At 42.5% G+C, this 20,693-nt stretch overlaps 2 protein-coding genes and 1 long non-coding RNA gene across 3 annotated transcripts in view; 2 read left to right on the top strand and 1 right to left on the bottom strand.

Moving 5' to 3' along the window:
- The window catches only part of LOC139266062 (D-beta-hydroxybutyrate dehydrogenase, mitochondrial-like), a 33,586-nt gene extending 28,963 nt beyond the window's left edge, over window positions 1-4,623 (top strand). Inside the window, exon 5 of the mRNA XM_070883899.1 lies at window positions 3,836-4,623. Coding sequence (XP_070740000.1) covers window positions 3,836-4,305 — 470 coding nt within the window. The 3' untranslated portion in view covers window positions 4,306-4,623. The remainder of the gene's footprint in view (window positions 1-3,835) is intronic.
- Window positions 4,624-4,779: 156 nt separating this feature from the next.
- On the top strand, window positions 4,780-18,354 carry LOC139265476 (uncharacterized). Its single transcript, XR_011593559.1, has 3 exons — window positions 4,780-4,933; window positions 6,330-6,571; window positions 17,864-18,354. It is a non-coding gene; the product is annotated as an uncharacterized lncRNA (long non-coding RNA).
- Window positions 16,117-19,054, bottom strand: LOC139265475 (leucine-rich alpha-2-glycoprotein-like). The gene is made up of 2 exons (XM_070882496.1): window positions 18,931-19,054; window positions 16,117-17,214 (listed from the first exon to the last, which is right to left on the bottom strand). The coding sequence occupies exon 2, from the start codon at window positions 17,207-17,209 to the stop codon at window positions 16,193-16,195; it is 1,017 nt and encodes a 338-aa protein (XP_070738597.1). The 5' UTR covers window positions 17,210-17,214; window positions 18,931-19,054; the 3' UTR covers window positions 16,117-16,192.
- Between the last annotated feature and the right edge of the window lie 1,639 nt (window positions 19,055-20,693).

Genomic DNA, 20,693 nt, shown 5'->3' with positions numbered 1-20,693 from the left:
GGTACTGTAATAGACAAAGAGGGGAACAGGGTCATCATGGTTAAACTTAACAATGGGCAGATATGCCGTAATCATCTGGACCAAGTTTTAAAAAAAAAGGTTCAGCATAGACACTGAGGAACGCGAGGAAGAGCATAAGATGGTGCTCACCACCGCCAGTGAACGAGCAACAAGAACATTCAGCAGCATGCACAGTCCCGGCGGTCAGCCCGGACAGGCCGGAATCACCACAGGTGACAGACACTCACGCCAAGGCTCAACAGCCAGAGCTCCAACTGCGGTGCTCCACGAGGGAGCGTAGACCACCTGAAAGACTTAACCTATGATCCCAATAAGACTTTGGGGGGGAGGTGATGTCATGTATGTAACACCACTGCAATACTGTATATACTTAAGCAATGCGCACCTTGACCACAGGGGGTGAACTTGTGGGAGACATTCCTTACCTGGTCTTTCAGCTATATAAAGGGAGGTTCCACGCAGGGTCATCACTTCTTGGTCCTGTGAATAAAGGTTCAGGTCACAGAGTGACCTTGTCCATAGAATGTGCCTCGTGTGGGTTTTGTGCCACTGAGCAAGGACATTACATCATGGACGTCTTTGTCACTAAGATTGTCACTAAGGTTCAGCTGCCTGTGTCACTTCCCTCCATCCTCCAGCCAAACTTTCCCTAATGTTCCTCCCTGCCCTTGCGCTGAACTCACATTTGTCTTTTGGTTTCTCTCCCATCTCCCCTCATGCCCTCTCCAAGCACAACATCAAACCCACCTCCTGCTCCCTTGAACCTATTCCCACCAAACTGCTCACCACCCAATTTCCCTTCCTGGCCCTTATGTTAGCTGATATTGTTAACAGTTCTTTTACTCAGGTACAGTGCCCCCCACCCTTCAAATCTGCCATCATCACCTCCTCCTGAAAAAAAAATGCACCCTTGACCTCTCTGTCCTTGCAAACTACCACCCCATCTCCAAGTGCCTTTTGCCCTCCAAAGTTCTTAAATGTGCTGTTGCCTTCCAAATCCGTCTTTCCCGGAACTCGGGAACTCGGGAACCCGGGGACTGGGAGAAATTTAGAACTCAGCAGAGGAGGACAAAGGGTTTGATTAGGGCAGGGAAAATAGAGTACGAGAGGAAGCTTGCAGGGAACATTAAGACAGACTGCAAAAGTTTCTATAGATATGTAAAGAGAAAAAGGTTAGTAAAGACAAACGTAGGTCCCCTGCAGTCAGAATCAGGGGAAGTCATAATGGGGAACAAAGAAATGGCAGACCAATTGAACAAGTACTTTGGTTCGGTATTCACTAAGGAGGACACAAACAACCTTCCAGATATAAAAGGGGTCAGAGGGTCTAGTAAGAAGGAGGAACTGAGGGAAATCCTTATTAGTCGGGAAATTGTGCTGGGGAAATTGATGGGATTAAAGACCGATAAATCCCCAGGGCCTGATGGACTGCATCCCAGAGTACTTAAGGAGGTGGCCTTGGAAATAGCGGATGCATTGACAGTCATTTTCCAACATTCCATTGACTCTGGATCAGTTCCTATGGAGTGGAGGGTAGCCAATGTAACCCCACTTTTTAAAAAAAGGAGGGAGAGAGAAAACAGGGAATTATAGACCGGTCAGCTTGACATCAGTAGTGGGTAAAATGATGGAATCAATTATTAAGGATGTCATAGCAGCGCATTTGGAAAGAGGTGACATGATAGGTCCAAGTCAGCATGGATTTGTGAAAGGGAAATCATGCTTGACAAATCTTCTGGAATTTTTTGAGGATGTTTCCAGTAGAGTGGACAAGGGAGAACCAGTTGATGTGGTATATTTGAACTTTCAGAAGGCTTTCGACAAGGTCCCACACAAGAGATTAATGTGCAAAGTTAAAGCACATGGGATTGGGGGTAGTGTGCTGACGTAGATTGAGAACTGGTTGTCTGACAGGAAGCAAAGAGTAGGAGTAAGTGGGTACTTTTCAGAATGGCAGGCAGTGACTAGTGGGGTACCGCAAGGTTCTGTGCTGGGGCCCCAGCTGTTTACATTGTACATTAATGATTTAGACGAGGGGATTAAATGTAGTATCTCCAAATTTGCGGATGACACTAAGTTGGATGGCAGTGTGAGCTGCGAGGAGGATGCAGAGTGACTTGGATAGGTTAGGTGAGTGGGCAAATGCATGGCAGATGAAGTATAATGTGGATAAATGTGAGGTTATCCACTTTGGTGGTAAAAACAGAGAGACAGACTATTATCTGAATGGTGACAGATTAGGAAAAGGGGAGGTGCAACGAGACCTGGGTGTCATGGTACATCAGTCATTGAAGGTTGGCATGCAGGTACAGCAGGCGGTTAAGAAAGCAAATGGCATGTTGGCCTTCATAGCGAGGGGATTTGAGTACAGGGGCAGGGAGATATTGCTACAGTTGTACAGGGCCTTGGTGAGGCCACACCTGGAGTATTGTGTACAGTTTTGGTCTCCTAACTTGAGGAAGGACATTCTTGCTATTGAGGGAGTGCAGCGAAGGTTCACCAGACTGATTCCCGGGATGGCGGGACTGACATATCAAGAAAGACTGAATCAACTGGGCTTGTATTCACTGGAGTTCAGAAGAATGAGAGGGGATCTCATAGAAACGTTTAAAATTCTGACGGGTTTAGACAGATTAGATGCAGGAAGAATGTTCCCAATGTTGGGGAAGTCCAGAACCAGGGGTCACAGTCTAAGGATAAGGATAAGGGCCGGTGGTATGAGTACGAAGGGTTTAGTTGGAGGGGTGGGTGGGTGGGGGGGGGGGAAGGAGCGGGGTTGGATCTGCGGGTATGGGGTCGAGAACACTCATCTCCAATGGGTTCGGTTGGCCACACGAGTGCCGAGTTCGAGCCCCTGCCCCAGGCTGCACTGATCTCAGCCGGGGGAAGAGAAGGGCGGGTCGCGATGCCTCCCCTCAACCAGTCGAGCAGCCGGCGGCCGCGTGGCGCTGGAAGGTCTGGGCAGAGGATGGGGGTTGGGGGCGGTTTTGAATCACGGGAGGTCTCTGGGGAGGGTGAGTGCGCGGGCGTGTGGTGCATGTAGTGTGTGAGTGCCCGTGTGTACATGTGTTGCTGGCTGTGCGAGCTGCCTTCTTACACAGGGACTAACCTCCATCCTTTTAAATGTTTTTTAAAATAATGAAATCCCTTCGCTGCCTTCCAAAAACAAGGGGGTGAGAGCGGTGTTATGGTGGGGGCGAGAGGAGTGGGGTGGGGTATGGCAGGGCGAGAGGAGTGGGGGGGGGGGTTATGGCAGGGCGAGAGGAGTGGGGGGGTTATGGTGAGGGCGAGAGGAGTGGGGGGGGGTTATGGCGGGGCAAAAAAAAAAAGGGGGAAAAAAAAGAAAATAAATAGATGAGGTCCTTACTACTAGGGGGATCAAGGGGTATGGCGAGAAAGCAGGAATGGGGTACTGAGGTTGCATGTTCAGCCATGAACTCATTGAATGGCGGTGCAGGCTCGAAGGGCCGAATGGCCTACTCCTGCACCTATTTGCTATGTTTCTATGTCTACGTTTCTATGACTGTAGGAATAATAATAATGAAAATCATCAGAGAATATGAGAAAATAAGAGGTTCAAAATATAATTTGTACATATTTGTTTTATCAATAATGTTTTGCCATCACACAGAGTTCTGTGAATGTATTGGGTGCATCTCAGTAAGAATTTTAGGATTCTGTAAGCCTGAAAGCAAATGTGTGACCAGGTCTGGCCTATGAAATGATTCCATTGCTCACTGCTAGAAAAAGAAACTTTAGATAGGTACAAATTCTGTTGAATTAATAATAGCTTTTTGCTCTTCGACTTTTACAGGTCGTGTTGTGAATGTTGCCAGCATGCTTGGACGCATGGCTATAGCTAGCCACTCAGCCTACTGTATTTCGAATTATGGAATAGAGGCGTTTTCAGACTGCCTGCGCTACGAACAACAACGTTGGGGTGTTAAAATCAGCATAATTGAGTCGGGAAACTATATCGCTGCCACAAGCATCCTCACTCGTGACCATGTTGAAAGCATAGCTGATAGAATGTGGAATGAAACTGCTGAAATTGTACGTGAAGATTACGGGAAGGCATACTTTGATCGACAGACAATGATAATGAAATCTTTCTGTAGCAACAGTTCAAAAGACATGTCTCTTATTATTGATGCCATCACTGATGCACTAACTTCCAAATATCCATACTGTCGTTATGAACCAATGAGTGCCTACTGGTGGGTTAGATTGCACATCTTGGCCTATTTACCTGCTCCAGTAGCTGACTGGTTATACAAATATTAAGAAACTCTCCAGCATGTTGCCAGAATGATCTGCTTCAAACACGTAATGCCATTTTCTTCGTGCTTCCTGCTCCTTTCTTCATTACTCAGTGTCACTTCCTGTAAAAACGACTCTAACCCAAGGACACTTAATGAAACTGCACAAAATTAATCAAAGTTCTGTTTCATAGGTTTTATATGCACTTGCTCCAATGTAATTATTTTTCATTTGGACACATTATGTTTTTGCTACACGGTAACAGGTACTGAAGAGCTGCTGTAATACTGTTTATTTTTTAATGTAATATATATGTGTAATTAAATTCAACAGTGGAAAAATTGTGCTTTGTTCTTCAGTATTTTTACATGTGCGTGATACCATATATTAGATAGAAAATTTCCCCATGATTAGTTGCAGAATATTTCTTTTTGCTTTTTTTAAATGAGGGTCCAACTCTATAAATTATTTTATTCTCTTCCTCTGTCGTAGGTTCCCCTTCGACTCATCACTTGCAGCTGAGAGGTTGAGTTAAAGATCTTCTCCTAATCTTCTACAAATGTTGCAGTGACACTGGCCATGAGGAGGCGAGTGGAAAAACCCAGGCATGTTGCAGTCCAACTTATTCTTCCTCCCAGTGTAGAAATGATTGGTAAGCACTTGACACATTCTCACTCCCAAGTTTGAGAGAGGAATTGGAGGGTCAGAGTACAAATTTGCATCCTTTCACTGCTTGACATGTCGTATCGAATTTTAAATATTCATATTTATAATTGCTAATTATGTTGTGTGGAGCATGTCGAAATTAACCCTGTCTCCTTTTTGGCTTCTAATAACTATTATGATAATTGTTCTCAAAGTTAATGGCCCTGTAATTGAGGTGTATATGAATGGTGTACTCAGAGTACGCAATCGTATTGCCTTTGAAATGCCACGCAAGTTCAGGGTAAGCGCATGCGCAAACTCCGGAACTTGTGGTCAGTCAACGTACATGTTTACAGGCCATCTGCAGGGGCCCTGAAAAAGCAATCGCTGACACAGAATTGGCCAACTTGCCCAGCGACTGGCCAGTGATTGCGCACGGAAATCTTAAGGTGGATACAAGCAGGTGCAGAGCCTGTTTGCATCAGCGTAAGGGAATATCTAAGGTTTTCATTAAACATTTTCATATCCTAAATTATGCACATACACTATATTAAATGAGTTTATTACACTTTTAACGATGTGTAAAATTATCAAAAAAATTAACTTTTTAGTGAGGTTGGAATGAAGGTATTTATGAATAAAATTCCAATTCTGTACATTGTATAATTATTAGATTTGGGGATTCCATTGCATATCATTAGGAGATTTCCTTCATAAATGATTAAAATGGAATTCTGCTTATTGATTGGAGGACCGGGCGCACGTGATCCCAGGTAGGCTTCCGAACTGCTTTTGTCCCTGGGATCCATGGGTGGTTACACTGCCTTCCGCCTTGAGGCCTGAGACCACAACCTTTCACAGCAGGCTTTGTCATCGTTTCGCGGGTCGGTGATGTACTCCAGAGATATGACTCTGACTACATTTTCTAGTCCAGTGACTTCATCAGTATTGTCATGGCTGAATACTCTGTCTACTAGTTAGCTTGCTGTTTGTAGGAAATAAAAATCAGCATCTTTTGTGTAGGAGAATCAATTGCTTTGAAGTTAAGCTGCTAGCTACTGTGTTTCCTGGGATTTTGATTGTTATAATTTGGATCATCGGCAAGCACTTTTTATTTATGTTCGCTACAAAAGACAGTTTCCATAATCGGAGTGATTCCAGACAATGACTAAATACTGCGCAGTGCTGTCCTTGCATACTTCTCTTACTGTATCTTAGGCTTGCGTGGGTATATTTTGCCTCAGGGTGAACAAAGGTACCCTTTTACAACTGAGTTATTGGGGACATATAACAGACTGCCCACCACATCCTCCCAATCTCTCCAAAGGGAAGGAAAACACCACTCTGACAGACCATATATTTCAGACCACACTCTGAACTGTGTGTTATGCTGTGTTTTTCAGGTGGTTTGTCTGGAATTGGATGAAAGCTATGCTCCGACTTTGCTGCTGGCAGTCTCACTCGTATCACCACTGCCTAGGTGAAGTAATCATGAATCAAAGCATATGGAGTTGGGACTCAATTATGAGAATTACCTATAGTATGGGAACCGAAAAATTGTAACACACTAGTTTTGCTTTCTTTTTCATTTTTCTTTTTCAAAGGACCCATGCAGATGTATCCAGCTGTGGAGGATAATTGAACAGTGAGTATTCGGTGTTCATGATCTTAACTAAAAGTAAAAATTTGAAGTATCGGCATAATAGTGACAGAAGTGAACAGTACGGGTGTTTTTTTTTGTCCAAGACAATGGTGCAGGGGCTATTGAGGTGTATTTTGCAGTGCAACAGCTTGGCAATACAGAGAGCATAGGAGGCACATTTTTCACAGCAGTTACAACCTCAAACAGTGAGTATACCGAAACAAGATTAGCTACCTCGGCATGGTGAAGGAGCAATGTATGAGAAGACTGTGGCTCAGCAGAGAGACTGTAACTGAAGCATCTGCCCCAAGAAACCTTGCAGGGATGGACAATCATCACACTGCGCTGAGTGACAATGAAGGTCACCATTGATATCAATTATTATGGAACAGGAACATTGCAGACACCTAGAGAGAGATAACTGTGACCTTTCTCCAAGTAGGTTGAAGCCAACCATCTTGGAGTTTAGCCTAAAACTTTGATAGCAGCACAGGGAACATTCATGAGAGATGCTCTTACTGTTCCTACCTGCATAGCAGTTGAGTTTTCTCCATTGTAGATGACACTTGTGTTTGCATGTAGTCAGTGGCAGTCTGTGGTGCAGATAGCTATTTCTCCATTGTGATGTATTTTGGGATGCTGGACTTTCCACAAAACGTGAAAAGAAGCACATAACTCCTCAATACAGGTCTGTTGCTGTACGGTGCTCTGTGTGAAAATAGACCTGCTAAGCTTTATAGCCCCAAGTAACTAAGTAGACAGGCATGCACCATGCTACATCTCCATCTGTCCTAGCTGGCCACTTGTCAGTCACCATCGCTGGTACTCCTATCTAACTTGTGCATACTTCTTAACAAAAAAGTCCATAGATGATCTTCTGCATTGTGAGTGCTCCTGTGTTGGTGTCTGTTTCCAGTCTGGGCAGTGACGGTGCTATGTTGAATGGTGTCTTTTAGTTTTGACTAAAGGGTGATCCTTGCTCTATGAAGAGAACAAATGATATATCATGAGTAAGTAAGTACCTTTATCTATTGGGCATTGCATTGTCACTACCTGCACTATTTTGCACAATCACTGCTGTGCATTGATGTAACATATTGTGCAAATAATAGAATATCTTATGAATGTGATGAGCACCACAGGCTCTGCACTTTTCTCCAACTTTCACATACTTAAAGTTCTCCATCTGAAACAGCTTGCTAATAGAGAATGAGCTGTTTCTTATTTGGGGCTTCACTTCTATTGCACGATCTCCAATTCTATATCTAGGTATAGCCTTCAAACATAAGGGATTGCTATCAGACGATTTTCAGCATTATTGCTCTGCAAAGTGCCTTGCAGGAAATGCTGCCGGGTCTTCAAACTGTGGAGTATGTTTTGATGTGATTCGTGACGCAGTGATGCAACTGCCTTACCAAAAGCTTCCACCTCTGATTAAGTTTACCTTTTGATAAAATTAGCATAAAGAAGAAAAAGTGCATTTGCAAAACTTTGCATTGAGGCATATGTAAAATTAGTGACAACTCAATCCACCCAAATAGCCAATGTGACAGAGATTGAGTGGACATTCCAGATTAGGTCATCTTTGCTTCTGTAACAGCTGGTGTGAAAACTCCATGCTACATTAAAACTACTACTTTGATATAGTTAACATTTTATTTATTTTGAATCTATGTTGGAGGTCTTTCTAGGTTTGAATTGGCTTCAAATAAGTGGACCAGGGTCCCTTGCTACCAATAAGATGAGACAGTTAATAAACAGCAACAATCAGTTGCTTGATTGGAGGGTGAAATCTCGGTGTATTGAATGACTGACTAGTATGTACTAAGTGAAGATGACCTTTCATTTCACAGCTTATCTTGACTTGTTTTGGTCCTGTGGCCTTGAACGGGATAAACACAGACCCATCTGCCTGCAAATTGGGTGTAATATATTTGCTGACGTTAGATCAAAGTTAACAGTGAAGTTCATCGATGATATGGGTCAAGGTCTGGTTGTTTGCACAAAATAAACCACCAAGTGACACCATTTGCACATGATGCATGTGAGTTTTGGTGTCTATTACACAAGTGCTTTATTTTGTGTAAATCTAATGTTCTGTTTCTACAGTACAGGGAGGCTAGTTTTATTTTATCTGAAACTAATTTTTATTTCGTTATTAGACATCTTATTAGTCATCTTCAGGTGGACTTTTTTAAAATTGAGAAACCTAAGGGCCAATGCCTACAAAGCAGGATACCACTAAAGTTGGGAGAAAAGCAAGATTTTCCTCATATTCCCAACTTAAAATGTGTGATACGGGAGTGGAGAACTGAGGAAAATAGGGTAGGAGGCTTCCTACCGAATTCTTGCCCTAAAATTGGTAAGTCACAATTTCCTCTTTCCCCCACGCACCCCTCCCCCCAACACCACTGCTGTTGTCCACACACCCATTGTCCACCCTACTGCATGGAAATGACACTTATGAGGGCTAATTTTCCTCTGCGGCCTGCTTCTAAGCACACAGCAAGAGGAGCGCACTTCTGTGGCAGTAGAAATTAGTTGCTTAATTGGAGGGGAAAAATTTCTGCGGGTTGAATAACTAATATGTATTAGGTGAAGGTTACCTTTCAGTTCAACCTATTTCCCTGGACCTATTTAAATGCATTTCTAGATTTGGTCATTTGCACAGAGTGGGCATTCATAAGAACATAAGAACATAAGAATATAAGAACATGGAACAGGAGTAGGCCATCTAGCCCCTCGAGCCTGCTCTGCCGTTCAATAAGATCATGGCTGATCTGGCCGTGGACTCAGCTCCACTTACCCGCCCGCTCCCCGTAACCCTGAATTCCCTTATTGGTTAAAAATCTATCTATCTGTGATTTGAATACATTCAATGAGCTAGCCTCAACTGCTTCCTTGGGCAGAGAATTCCACAGATTCACAACCCTCTGGGAGAAGAAATTCCTTCTCAACTCAGTTTTAAATTGTCTTCCCCCGTATTTTGAGGCTGTGCCCCCGAGTTCTAGTCTCCCCGACCAGTGGAAACAACCTCTCTGCCTCTATCTTGTCTATCCCTTTTATTATTTTAAATGTTTCTATAAGATCACCCCTCATCCTTCTGAACTCCAACGAGTAAAGACCCAGTCTACTCAATCTATCATCATAAGGTAACCCCCTCATCTCCGGAATCAGCCTAGTGAATCGTCTCTGTACCCCCTCCAAAGCTAGTATATCCTTCCTTAAGTAAGATGACCAAAACTGCATGCTGTACTCCAGGTGCGGCCTCACCAATACCCTATACAGTTGCAGAAGGACCTCCCTGCTTTTGTACTCCATCCCTCTCGCAATGAAGGCCAACATTCCATTCGCCTTCCTGATTACCTGCTGCACCTGCAAACTAACTTTTTGGGATTCATGCACAAGGACCCCCAGATCCCTCTGCACCGCAGCATGTTGTAATTTCTCCCCATTCAAATAATAATCCCTTTTATTTTTTTTTCAAGGTGGATGACCTCACATTTTTAAAAAAGGAGGGAGAGAGAAAACACGGAATTATAGACCGGTCAGCCTGACATCAGTAGTGGGTAAAATGATGGAATCAATTATTAAGGATGTCATAGCAGTGCATTTGGAAAGAGGTAATATGATAGGTCCAAGTCAGCATGGATTTGTGAAAGGGAAATCATGCTTGACAAATCTTCTGGAATTTTTTGAGGATGTTTCCAGTAGAGTGGACAAGGGAGAACCAGTTGATGTGGCATATTTGGACTTTCAGAAGGCTTTCGACAAGGTCCCACACAAGAGATTAATGTGCAAAGTTAAAGCACATGGGATTGGGGGTAGTGTGCTGACATGGATTGAGAACTGGTTGTCAGACAGGAAGCAAAGAGTTGGAGTAAATGGGGACTTTTCAGAATGGCAGGCAGTGACTAGTGGGGTACCGCAAGGTTCTGTGCTGGGGCCCCAGCTGTTTACACTGTACATTAATGATTTGGACGAGGGGATTAAATGTAGTATCTCCAAATTTGCGGATGACACTAAGTTGGGTGGCAGTGTGAGCTGCGAGGAGGATGCTATGAGGCTGCATAGTGACTTGGATAGGTTAGGTGAGTGGGCAAATGCATGGCAGATGAAGTATAATGTGGATAAATGTGAGGTTATCCACTTTGGTGGTAAAAACAGAGAGACAGACTATTATCTGAATGGTGACAGATTAGGAAAAGGGGAGGTGCAAAGAGACCTGGGTGTCATGGTACATCAGTCATTGAAGGTTGGCATGCAGGTACAGCAGGCGGTTAAGAAAGCAAATGGCATGTTGGCCTTCATAGCGAGGGGATTTGAGTACAGGGGCAGGGAGGTGTTGCTACAATTGTACAGGGCCTTGGTGAGGCCACACCTGGAGTATTGTGTACAGTTTTGGTCTCCTAACCTGAGGAAGAACATTCTTGCTATTGAGGGAGTGCAGCGAAGGTTCACCAGACTGATTCCCGGGATGGCGGGACTGACCTATCAAGAAAGACTGGATCAACTGGGCTTGTATTCACTGGAGTTCAGAAGAATGAGAGGGGACCTCATAGAAACGTTTAAAATTCTGACGGGGTTAGACAGGTTAGATGCAGGAAGAATGTTCCCAATGTTGGGGAAGTCCAGAACCAGGGGACACAGTCTAAGGATAAGGGGGAAGCCATTTAGGACCGAGATGAGGAGGAATTTCTTCACCCAGAGAGTGGTGAACCTGTGGAATTCACTACCACAGAAAGTTGTTGAGGCCAATTCACTAAATATATTCAAAAAGGAGTTGGATGAAGTCCTTACTACTAGGGGAATCAAGGGGTATGGTGAGAAAGCAGGAATGGGGTACTGAAGTTGCATGTTCAGCCATGAACTCATTGAATGGCAGTGCAGGCTAGAAGGTCCGAATGGCCTACTCCTGCACCTATTTTCTATGTTTCTATTTTCCGACATTTTCTGCCATTAAAGACCTGAAGCAACTCAAGAGTTTTGTGGCTGGTTGCCTTTGTTTTGGTCTGGCTGCATTTGCTCCCTGTTTACTTTTATCTTCCAATATTGTAATTTTTGAATTTCTTCTGAGGGTTGTAAATCTGTGGAATTTGCTGCCTCAGAGAGCTGGAACATTGAATAAATTTAAGACAGAAATAGAGGATAAGGGGTTATGGGGAGCGGGCGGGGAAGTGGAGCTGAGTCCATGATCAGATCAGCCCTGATCTTATTGAATGGCGGAGCAGGCTTGAGGGGCCGTATGACCTACTTCTGTTCCTATTTCTTATGTTCTTATATGCATTTTCTCCCTCAGCAGCTCTAAATATTGCAGAATGGATGAATGTCCATAGATCAATGCCAGATTTCCAATTAATTTGTATACATGACCATTGCCTAATAACAGTAGGCCCTCTCTATCGAATGTTTTGTTATAAAGGGAGAGGATTCAATTGGAAACATAGAATGAGATGTTGCTGTAGCATACCAGCTACTAGTGGTAAAATAGGTAGCTCTAGAGTCAACACTAAAGGGCCATGGTTAAAATGGATTTTTTTATAAATAGGCACTGCCTGCTCATATTCCTTTGACTCCAAAAGGCATCATTCGACTCTACCACAATGATTAGCACCATGACTGTAATCCTTGATCTCTCTGCAATTTTTAGGTTTTTGTAAATACTTGGGTCATATTGTGTAGTCAAACCATGTTATTTTATACATGCTCAGATCTGAAATCTGTGTGCACTCTTTTTGTTTCGACTCAATTTAAATGCTATGGATTGTGTAAAAAATTTGGCAAAGAAGTTGCAGTCATAGAACCATGCTGCATCCTAAAAATAAACTCAAAAGTATAAGTTGAGAAAAAATGAATCTGGTTAAAGAAGTCCTCTCTCCTAACAGGAATTTGTAAAGGAACAAAAGGTTGCGCCATTTTAACCACATTACCATCCATTGAATATTGCCCACAAATGGAAGCATTGGATACAAATGACACATTACACATATGACAATTTTGATTTTTCATATTTTCTAGAATGCCAAAAGCCCCAGGAAATATTCTGAAACACATTTTTAGAAAAAAAGACCTTTTATAAGTTATTAGTCTTGGTCATTCTATCCCATCAAATGGACAAACGCCATCATTGACATTGATTGACTGGAGGTGAATTGCTTAGTATCACACAGACCGTGTTGAAGATACAATAACAATAATCAATGTGAGAGTTCTAGTATATTTATTGGCAAGTCCGGGTTACGGGGAGAGGGCGGGTAAGTGGAGCTGAGTCCACGGCCAGATCAGCCATTGAATGGCGGAGCAGGCTCGAGGGGCTAGATGGCCTACTCCTGTTCCTAATTCTTATGTTCTTATGTCAGTCCCTGAAGATTTTTTAATAATTTGACCAATGAGACAAGATTGGATAAAATCAAGGATTTTAAAAGTTTTTAAAAGGTGATTTGTTGGGGTAATTTAATTTGTGCATCCTCCTTCCCTTCAACCCATTATTCACAGCAGAGCCTTCGGCCCCACACTCTGGAATTCCCTTCCTAAACCTCTCCACCTCCCTCTCCTTTAAAACCCATCTTAAAACCCATCTCTTTGGCCAATCATTTGGCCACCTGTCCTAATACCTTTTCCTTTGTCTCAGTATCCATTTTTGTCTGCATATGACAGTGACGTGTCGTTGGTCATTTTTCTACATTAAATGGACTATATAAATGGTTTATATAAGAAAAAAAAGGGTGGCACGGAATTGTGGAACGGAACTCTTCAGGCACCCAGTGTCACATCAAGGTAAGCGGAAGGAGATGCAGCGTGGCGCTCCGCGAATCATGGAGCAACTTTTTCCAGTCATCCAGGCCCGGGGATTTTAAACAATTTGACGGTGCTGAGGTTGGCTTTGTGCACAAGAACAATGAAGGAAGAGGCCTACAAAACTTTGCAGGCCCGATCAAAGAAATTCGGGGGCTGCGTTATGCTGAAGGCACCTTTGGCACATCACTGCACTAAGGTATTGTGGGAAGTACTCCCTGAAACACTCAATTCATTATCTGTCTGCTTTTACCAGTCCCATTGGAAATATCAGAAAAGCAGCTTGAGATAGAAAGGAAAAAGTCTCACATGCAGCAAACTTTTTTCATGACGTTGGAGATCCAACAGCCATTGACAAAAAAAACAACTGGAAATCTCATGTCAGTGAGGAAACAGTACTGTAAGTCATTGTGAGACATAAACTGGTGTCCATTTCAAACCACGCCATCAAAATCGCCATTGTTGCTTCAATTATAAGTACTTGTAAAGGAAGTTGTTGACATGTTCCCAATTAGAGAGTGAGCTATGAGCGATTCACATTACTTAAAAGATTATGGATGTTTTGACTATTGCCTTGAAGGTCAACTGAATTGTTAAATCTTAAAATGCATTGGAGACATTTCTTGCTGTAATTCTTACCACTTAAATGAATACCAACAGGAACAACACTTACATTGGTAAGTTGTTAAGATAATAATGCATTCCAAGGCACTTCACAGAGCAGAGAATTCGACCAGACAATAGACGATTTAGGAGAGTTGACCTAAGGTACAGTCAAAAAAAAGCTTTTGAGATTTTTAAAGACAGGAGGGAAGTAGCAAAGTGAAAAGCTTTACAATGGGAGTTCCTGAGGGTGGAATCAAGATGGTTTAAAAACTGTGCCAACAAGCGAGGAATACCAGGAGTGGGGAGGGGGGTGCACAGGAATCCTGAATCAAAGTACTTAGAGTGCAAATGGGATGGAGGAGGTTGTGGGTTCCAGGAATTTAATTTGATAAGAATCCATAGGGTAAATTTTACAAGGCTCTGGACCAATAGCAGTGCTTCACCACAGCCAACAATTCTTGGAACATTGCTGGCAGCAAGCCCACAAATTTTCATGCATTGATATTTTTCCTTTTCGTTTCCTCTACCTTTTTCCTGCTCCCAATCGGATTGCTGAAGGAAGATATGTGATGGATAGAACTTCACCTGGAAGACTGAGCAATAAATAACATTGATAGTATCTGTATCTGTATGTTGTGATTGAGACATACACGCGATTGAATAAAATTCTGAAATCAATGCAGGAAGACCCAATACTGTTTTTGGTGAGACCACAACTTTGATTTTGCGTGTACCTCCCCCTGTTTGTACGTTACTGAGGTACGATGCTGACCAGAATAGATTCTCTTTTTTTGTAAGTTTTTAGTCAGAAACATTCAATTTGTTTCCTCTCTGCTCCTAATATCCATGTCTCCAACAGATGATTCATGCTAGTAACTGTTATTAACTATTAACAGTTCTTCAGCCAATATGCTTGGAGATGCACGAAAATGATGTGCAAATGGTATCCTATCCCCGGGAACATCATGGGCCGCCCCGACCTGTGTGAGAACACCATCGCAGGTCGAGGCTATAAATAGAGCTAGAGTGCCGGACCCTGGAACATTGTGGGCGAAGGTACGGCGAATTAGGGTACGGGCCCAGAAGAGCTGAGGGCCCGGGGCAGCACGGGCCAGCCCACACTGCAATATGTCTGCGCACTAGGTCCATGCAGCAGAGCAGGGCTCCAGTCATCCTGGTTCAACCCTTGCCACTGGATAAAGACCTCGCTCTGTCGAGCCCGTGTGGTGGCTGATGTGCAACGGTCACCACACGTTAAAAAAATCCACGCACAGGCATCTTCCACCCCCTCAACTGGAGTTCAGGACTGGAACATCGGGTCCTTCATTGAAACTCTTGTGGAAGCAAGTCATCCTCGTTCGAGGGACTGCCTACAATGATGATGATGATGATGATGATGATATGGTCCCCTGACCAGATTCCTCCTCCATCTTGAGGGCAAAGTAACCAAAACTGTCTTGTTTTCCCCATCCCTTTATCCCACATGTGAATGTCAGATGAAACTAGGATTTAAACTAGGAGTGGTTCCTAGTCAAGAGTCTACTGTAAATGCAAGAATTTCTTCTACAATAGCATTTTAGGGGATTAGCTCTTCCACATCCAAATTGGCCTTCAGTATGACAGTTCATCCAAATCTCAACAGATAATTTCACTGTTTCACCCACTTGAAGGATTTTGAGTCTCCATTTTGAATAAATAATTTTTTAAGTGCCATTATAGAAACATTTCCTCTGACTGCAATTTTATAAAGAGTGGGTTTAGCATTTCCATACGCATAATGAAGAAAAAGACCCTCCCCCCATTATTATAAATGCAGGTATTTTATGTCTTCCCACCCATACACCATTCTGGCTAATAGAGCAGGCAGATGTGCTTCCTCTAGGGATCCACCAATACCACTTTGCCACTAGCCCACTGGTAGTGGCTGGTGGTAACCTAATGACTTGTCTCCCTATGCAAAAATGTTTCACCTGTGCATAGTGCCTTAGCCAAATAGCACAACCGAGATTGAGAACTCACTGTTCATGTAATCATAGAACATGGATCCACATTCCACCACTCTTGGGCCTAGCATTTGTCCTCTGCATTGTGCTACCATAAAAAGGTTATTCAAATATTTGCATAATTAGGTGCCAGAGACAAAGGGGAACATTAATCTTTATCTTTATTTTCGTGAACTGATTCATACAAAGTACAATCTGAATGATTAAGAAGCAATTACTTTTAACACATTAGCTCCACTTCTGACAGTGCTCTCATCTGTTTCGCACTGACTGTTTCAGGTTTGGCACATACTGTTGAGTTGAGTGAGTACACTTTTTCAGAATTTATTGTCAGCCAGTGCCACAGATACTTCAGGTCACAGTTGCAAATCCACGGATTCAGTGAGAGATCTAAACCCTGTTCCCATTTTTCCCCAATCTGTTGGAGTTTATCGAACACTCCTGCAGGAAGTGACTCTAACTTGTTGTCTGAAAGATCCAGCGTGTCGAGATTCGGTACCTTATCAAACAGCCCCATTGGAATCTTCCCAATATTATTATTATTAAGAAACAAATAGTTTAAATTGATCACATGGTCCAAGGTACCAGGGGCAATGATGTACAACTGATTATCTCCCAGATTTAACCTCTCCAGCTTGGGCAATTTGTTAAATAAATCAACGGGTAAATTTTCAAGTTTATTACTGGAAAGATCAAGTATTATCAGACTGGTCAGATTTTGAAATGAATTGGGTAGTAAGGATTTCAACAAATTGTTTGATAAATCCAGACATTCAAGATTGTGAAGATGATAAAACCATAAAGGATTAGCTGTCTGCAATCGGTTTCCCTGTAAAACCAGTGAGGTTAGATTAAGAGAGGTGTTAAATAAATTTGGTGGGAATGTAGTCAGGAAATTGTTGGTTAAGTCCAGGATTCTCAGCTGATGAAGATCTTTTAATACACCTGAAGAGATGCTTGTCAATAGGTTGTTTGAAAGATGAAGTTCTTGAAGTTGGAAAAGTCCAACAAAATCCTGTTCTTTTAGGGTGGTAATGTTGGTGAATTCTATCGATATGAATGTTGCATTGGGTGAAATGTTCCCTGGTACTTCACGAAGAGATTCAACCGAAGCACAAATCGTAGATGTAATATTGTTAGAGAAGTAGCAAGTGCAGTAATCAGGGCAAATGGTCACGGAAGATGAAAAGCAAATGTAGCTCAGGAACAGTACCGCAGTAATCTTCATGGCATCCATTTAATCTGAAATTTGTGAGAAACATGATAAGACTGTTCTTATTTATGGCTATCTTAGAGTGGATAACATCATTAAAAATGGTTACAAAGAATTTTCATTAAGATTCGTATTATTTGTTTCTTTTTAACATACTTCAGTTCATTCTTTCCACAAAATGTTTTTGTTTAAACAAAATATCCTGATGTCACGATAAGGAGAACTGGTTGGAAAAATTGCTGAGCTTGACCCTAATCTGGTCTCGGGGTTCAGATGACAATTATCAACCACACAAGCTTCATTGTCACAAATTATGATGCCATATGGCCCTCTCAATTAGAGGTTACATTTTGGAAGGCTTGCATGATGGGAGCACCAAGGTCAGAATGCCTGATTCAGAATAGTTTTACTAGAAAATCAGGATTGTTGTGAAATGGCCAAGCTGATCTTTGTGCCCAGTTCTCTGATCTGTGTTCTTGTTGAGCGACACTCTAATGTTGGGAATGGAGCCTCACAAAATTTACAAATTACAGCCTATAACTTAAGCTTAGCTATCTAGCATTGTACACGCAACCATCTGAAGTTATCAATTAGATTGTAACTCATTCCCAGTAAGGTATCAATTTTCTATCTAACCCATCTGAATCCCTTAGTTATAACCTGCAATTCTTTTATCAGGTTTCCATTATTCTCCATGGAAACCAATGAACCTCTCCATAGGATCCCATTATCCTGCTACAGAGGTTGTATAAGAAATGGCAAGATTGTCTTTGCAGCAAAGAGAGAGGCTGTGAAAAACCGAGAGTGAAGGAGAGAGTGAAAGCCCACAGAGAATTGAAAGTGCAGGGGGAAGAAGAGAGAGAACCCCGAGAACAGCCTGGCAGCAGGAAAGAGAAACACATGGCCACAGCCAGATTGCTGAAGCCAACCTCAACAGCCCTATCAAGATGGCAATAACTGGGCCCAATCGCTGCTTCATTGAACAGTAGGAACAAACTGTGAACTATAATATTATACAGAGGGTTACTGAACTGTGTGTAACCTTGTACATTGTAATGGTGGATGCAATGATTGGAAGGTAAATTGTGCTGTGGTATGCTGAGAGCACATCTTGTATTGCTGTTTTTTGCAAGTTGATTCCTACCTGTTATATTGCTCATAAATTGTTAGATGCATATGTTAACCATTAACAGGAGAGCAGTGATCACTGTTGCTTCCAGTTTTCAAGTTTAGAAGCTAGTTCATTCCTAATGACTAAATAACCGTTTGTTACACTGCACCACGCAGTAAAATGTTGTTTAATAAGCATTTTACTCAGCGTCCTCTTCTCAGCAGAGCTGGGTTTGACTTATATAAAAATAAAGCAGTAACTGCAATTTGTTTTAGCAATTGCATCTAGGCAATACGTGGCAGCTGTAATGTTTTTCTGGTGTTACACATTTAACAATTAACATTTCAGCAAACATCATTCACTATTCCTGGCTAACATAAAACACCTGGCTATTAATTTGAATGTTATTATACCATTGAGTGACAGGGTATGAGAAGAACTGGGACATAAGGCAGAACCTTTTTCTGCTGACACTATGTTCCAGTATACACATGATGAAAAATACCCCATAGCATGCAAACAGATTCCAGAGTAAACTCCCCCATACAGACTCCAGCAGATTGATTAGCTGCTCCTAACAAGAGAAAGAGAGTGCAGAAAGAATTGGACGTCTGGACTATCAATATATTCTTACCTTATTGTTGAGCCGATTCTGAATTAACTGTGTTCTGGCAGCTTTGTGAAAAGCAATTAATGTGGAGAAGTATTTTATACGGTTCCACAGCGGTTCTTTGCCAAAATAAGCAACTGCCTGCTTGCTCCTGTCAAAGGAAGTGAGGCTGGAATACTGGAACTGCTAACATTTGAAGAGAAGTTACACAATAACTGCAACTGAGAACATTGCACAGGTCTGCACCATTTTGATAAATAGCACTTTTATGCAATTTTAGTTGAGTGATAATTAATTTGTACAGAACATGCAAAACACTTTTACAAAGTGGTGTTTGCTATTTCTTCATTTGAATCCTGCTGTTCTGATAAAGAGATACTGCACCAATTAGACTGAAAATTAGAAAACCTATAGAAATAGTTAAAAGTTAGTAAACTTCCATGTGTAATCTGACCTGTTGAAAGAGTGTAAAGTACACTGAGCATTATGCCAGTTAAGTCAATATGTATCTATCTTGCTTGGTGGGGACCAACACTGAGGGATTGAATGAACAACATTTTTGAAGTATTCCAACAAAAGTCAGAATATTGTAATAGAAACAGAGGATACTGCATAGGAGGTTGTTGAATGTGATAATTATTCCACATAACTCATATGTCATTTATCTATGCCTGTGCCTTCCAAATGATGGCTATCTAACACTAGCATGAAATGTATTGTTTGTACACACAAGTATTCATGGTTTCTAGTTTAGAAGCCGTAATTGCTTAAGTGTCTTGGGGCTAGAACCTCTTTTTTTGCATGCTTAACGCCCACTTAATCGCTGAAGTGACGTATAAAGCCCAGATATCGCCCATTTAGCCACAAAATGGAAACTGATGGGCATTTTTCAGAAACTTATTGCGGAGCGTTACTTTCCCCATGTGCTTAACGCCAGGAAAAAATAATACCGTCCGCCCACTTTTTTTTGTCGTAAAGAGCATAGTTACCGAAACTAGCGGCCATGAGATCGCCCAGCATCACTTTCACCACCTCGCACACATATCGCCCACAATATCGCTCACCCAAAAAAACGCCCAGAAAAAGTGGAACTAACCGGAACTAATCACAGCGTTATGAACGCCATGTTCTACATCACATCAACCTTGGGGGAGTTCGGATGTACTCTGGAGGTCGTTGGAGTTGATGTGAACATCTCTACAAACATCTTGACCATACTGTGACTGATTGGAATTGAAGAGGTGTGTTCGTCGGGACATTCATTGTTTGTGACCAATCGGTGGAAAACAGAGAGCTACTGCGATGGGGCCTGTCCTTTCTCACCCTCTCTTGGTGACCAATTACATGCAGCAAACTTGAGATCGCCGAAGGTACGCTCCACAGCATTATGTGCCCAATGTAAGATGTGCCAAACTGATGAGGAGGACCAGACATTACACCGCCCCCCCCCCCCCCCCCCGACAAGTACAGGGAGAAGCAGTCTTACCTCGACTTGCCCGACACCACCTGTCTTCGGAAACTGCGCTTCCACAAAGAGGTTATCACTGTGGTATGTCAGCTCATAAGGGAAGATCTTCAGCCTGCCAGCATCATCAGAACTGCACTGTCTGTCGAGGTCAAAGTCACCGCGGCACTGTCGTTCTACGCCTCGGGTTCTTTTCAGGCCCACAGCTGGCGACATTTGTGGACTGTCTCAGCATGCCACACATCGCTGCATTAGACAGGTCACTGAAGCCCTGTATGCACACAGGAGGGACTTGATCAGTTTCCCTATAACCAAGGAGGCA

This window comes from Pristiophorus japonicus, chromosome 6 (assembly GCF_044704955.1).
Source record: "Pristiophorus japonicus isolate sPriJap1 chromosome 6, sPriJap1.hap1, whole genome shotgun sequence".
NCBI lineage: Eukaryota > Metazoa > Chordata > Chondrichthyes > Pristiophoridae > Pristiophorus > Pristiophorus japonicus.
The sequence above is the reverse complement of the archived record's forward strand: the minus strand, read 5'-3'. Positions and strand labels throughout refer to the sequence as shown.

Coding starts and splice junctions, on each gene's coding strand:
- LOC139265475 (XM_070882496.1), bottom strand. CDS start 17,209: ATGGATGCCATGAAGATTACTGCGGTACTGTTCCTGAGCTACATTTGC.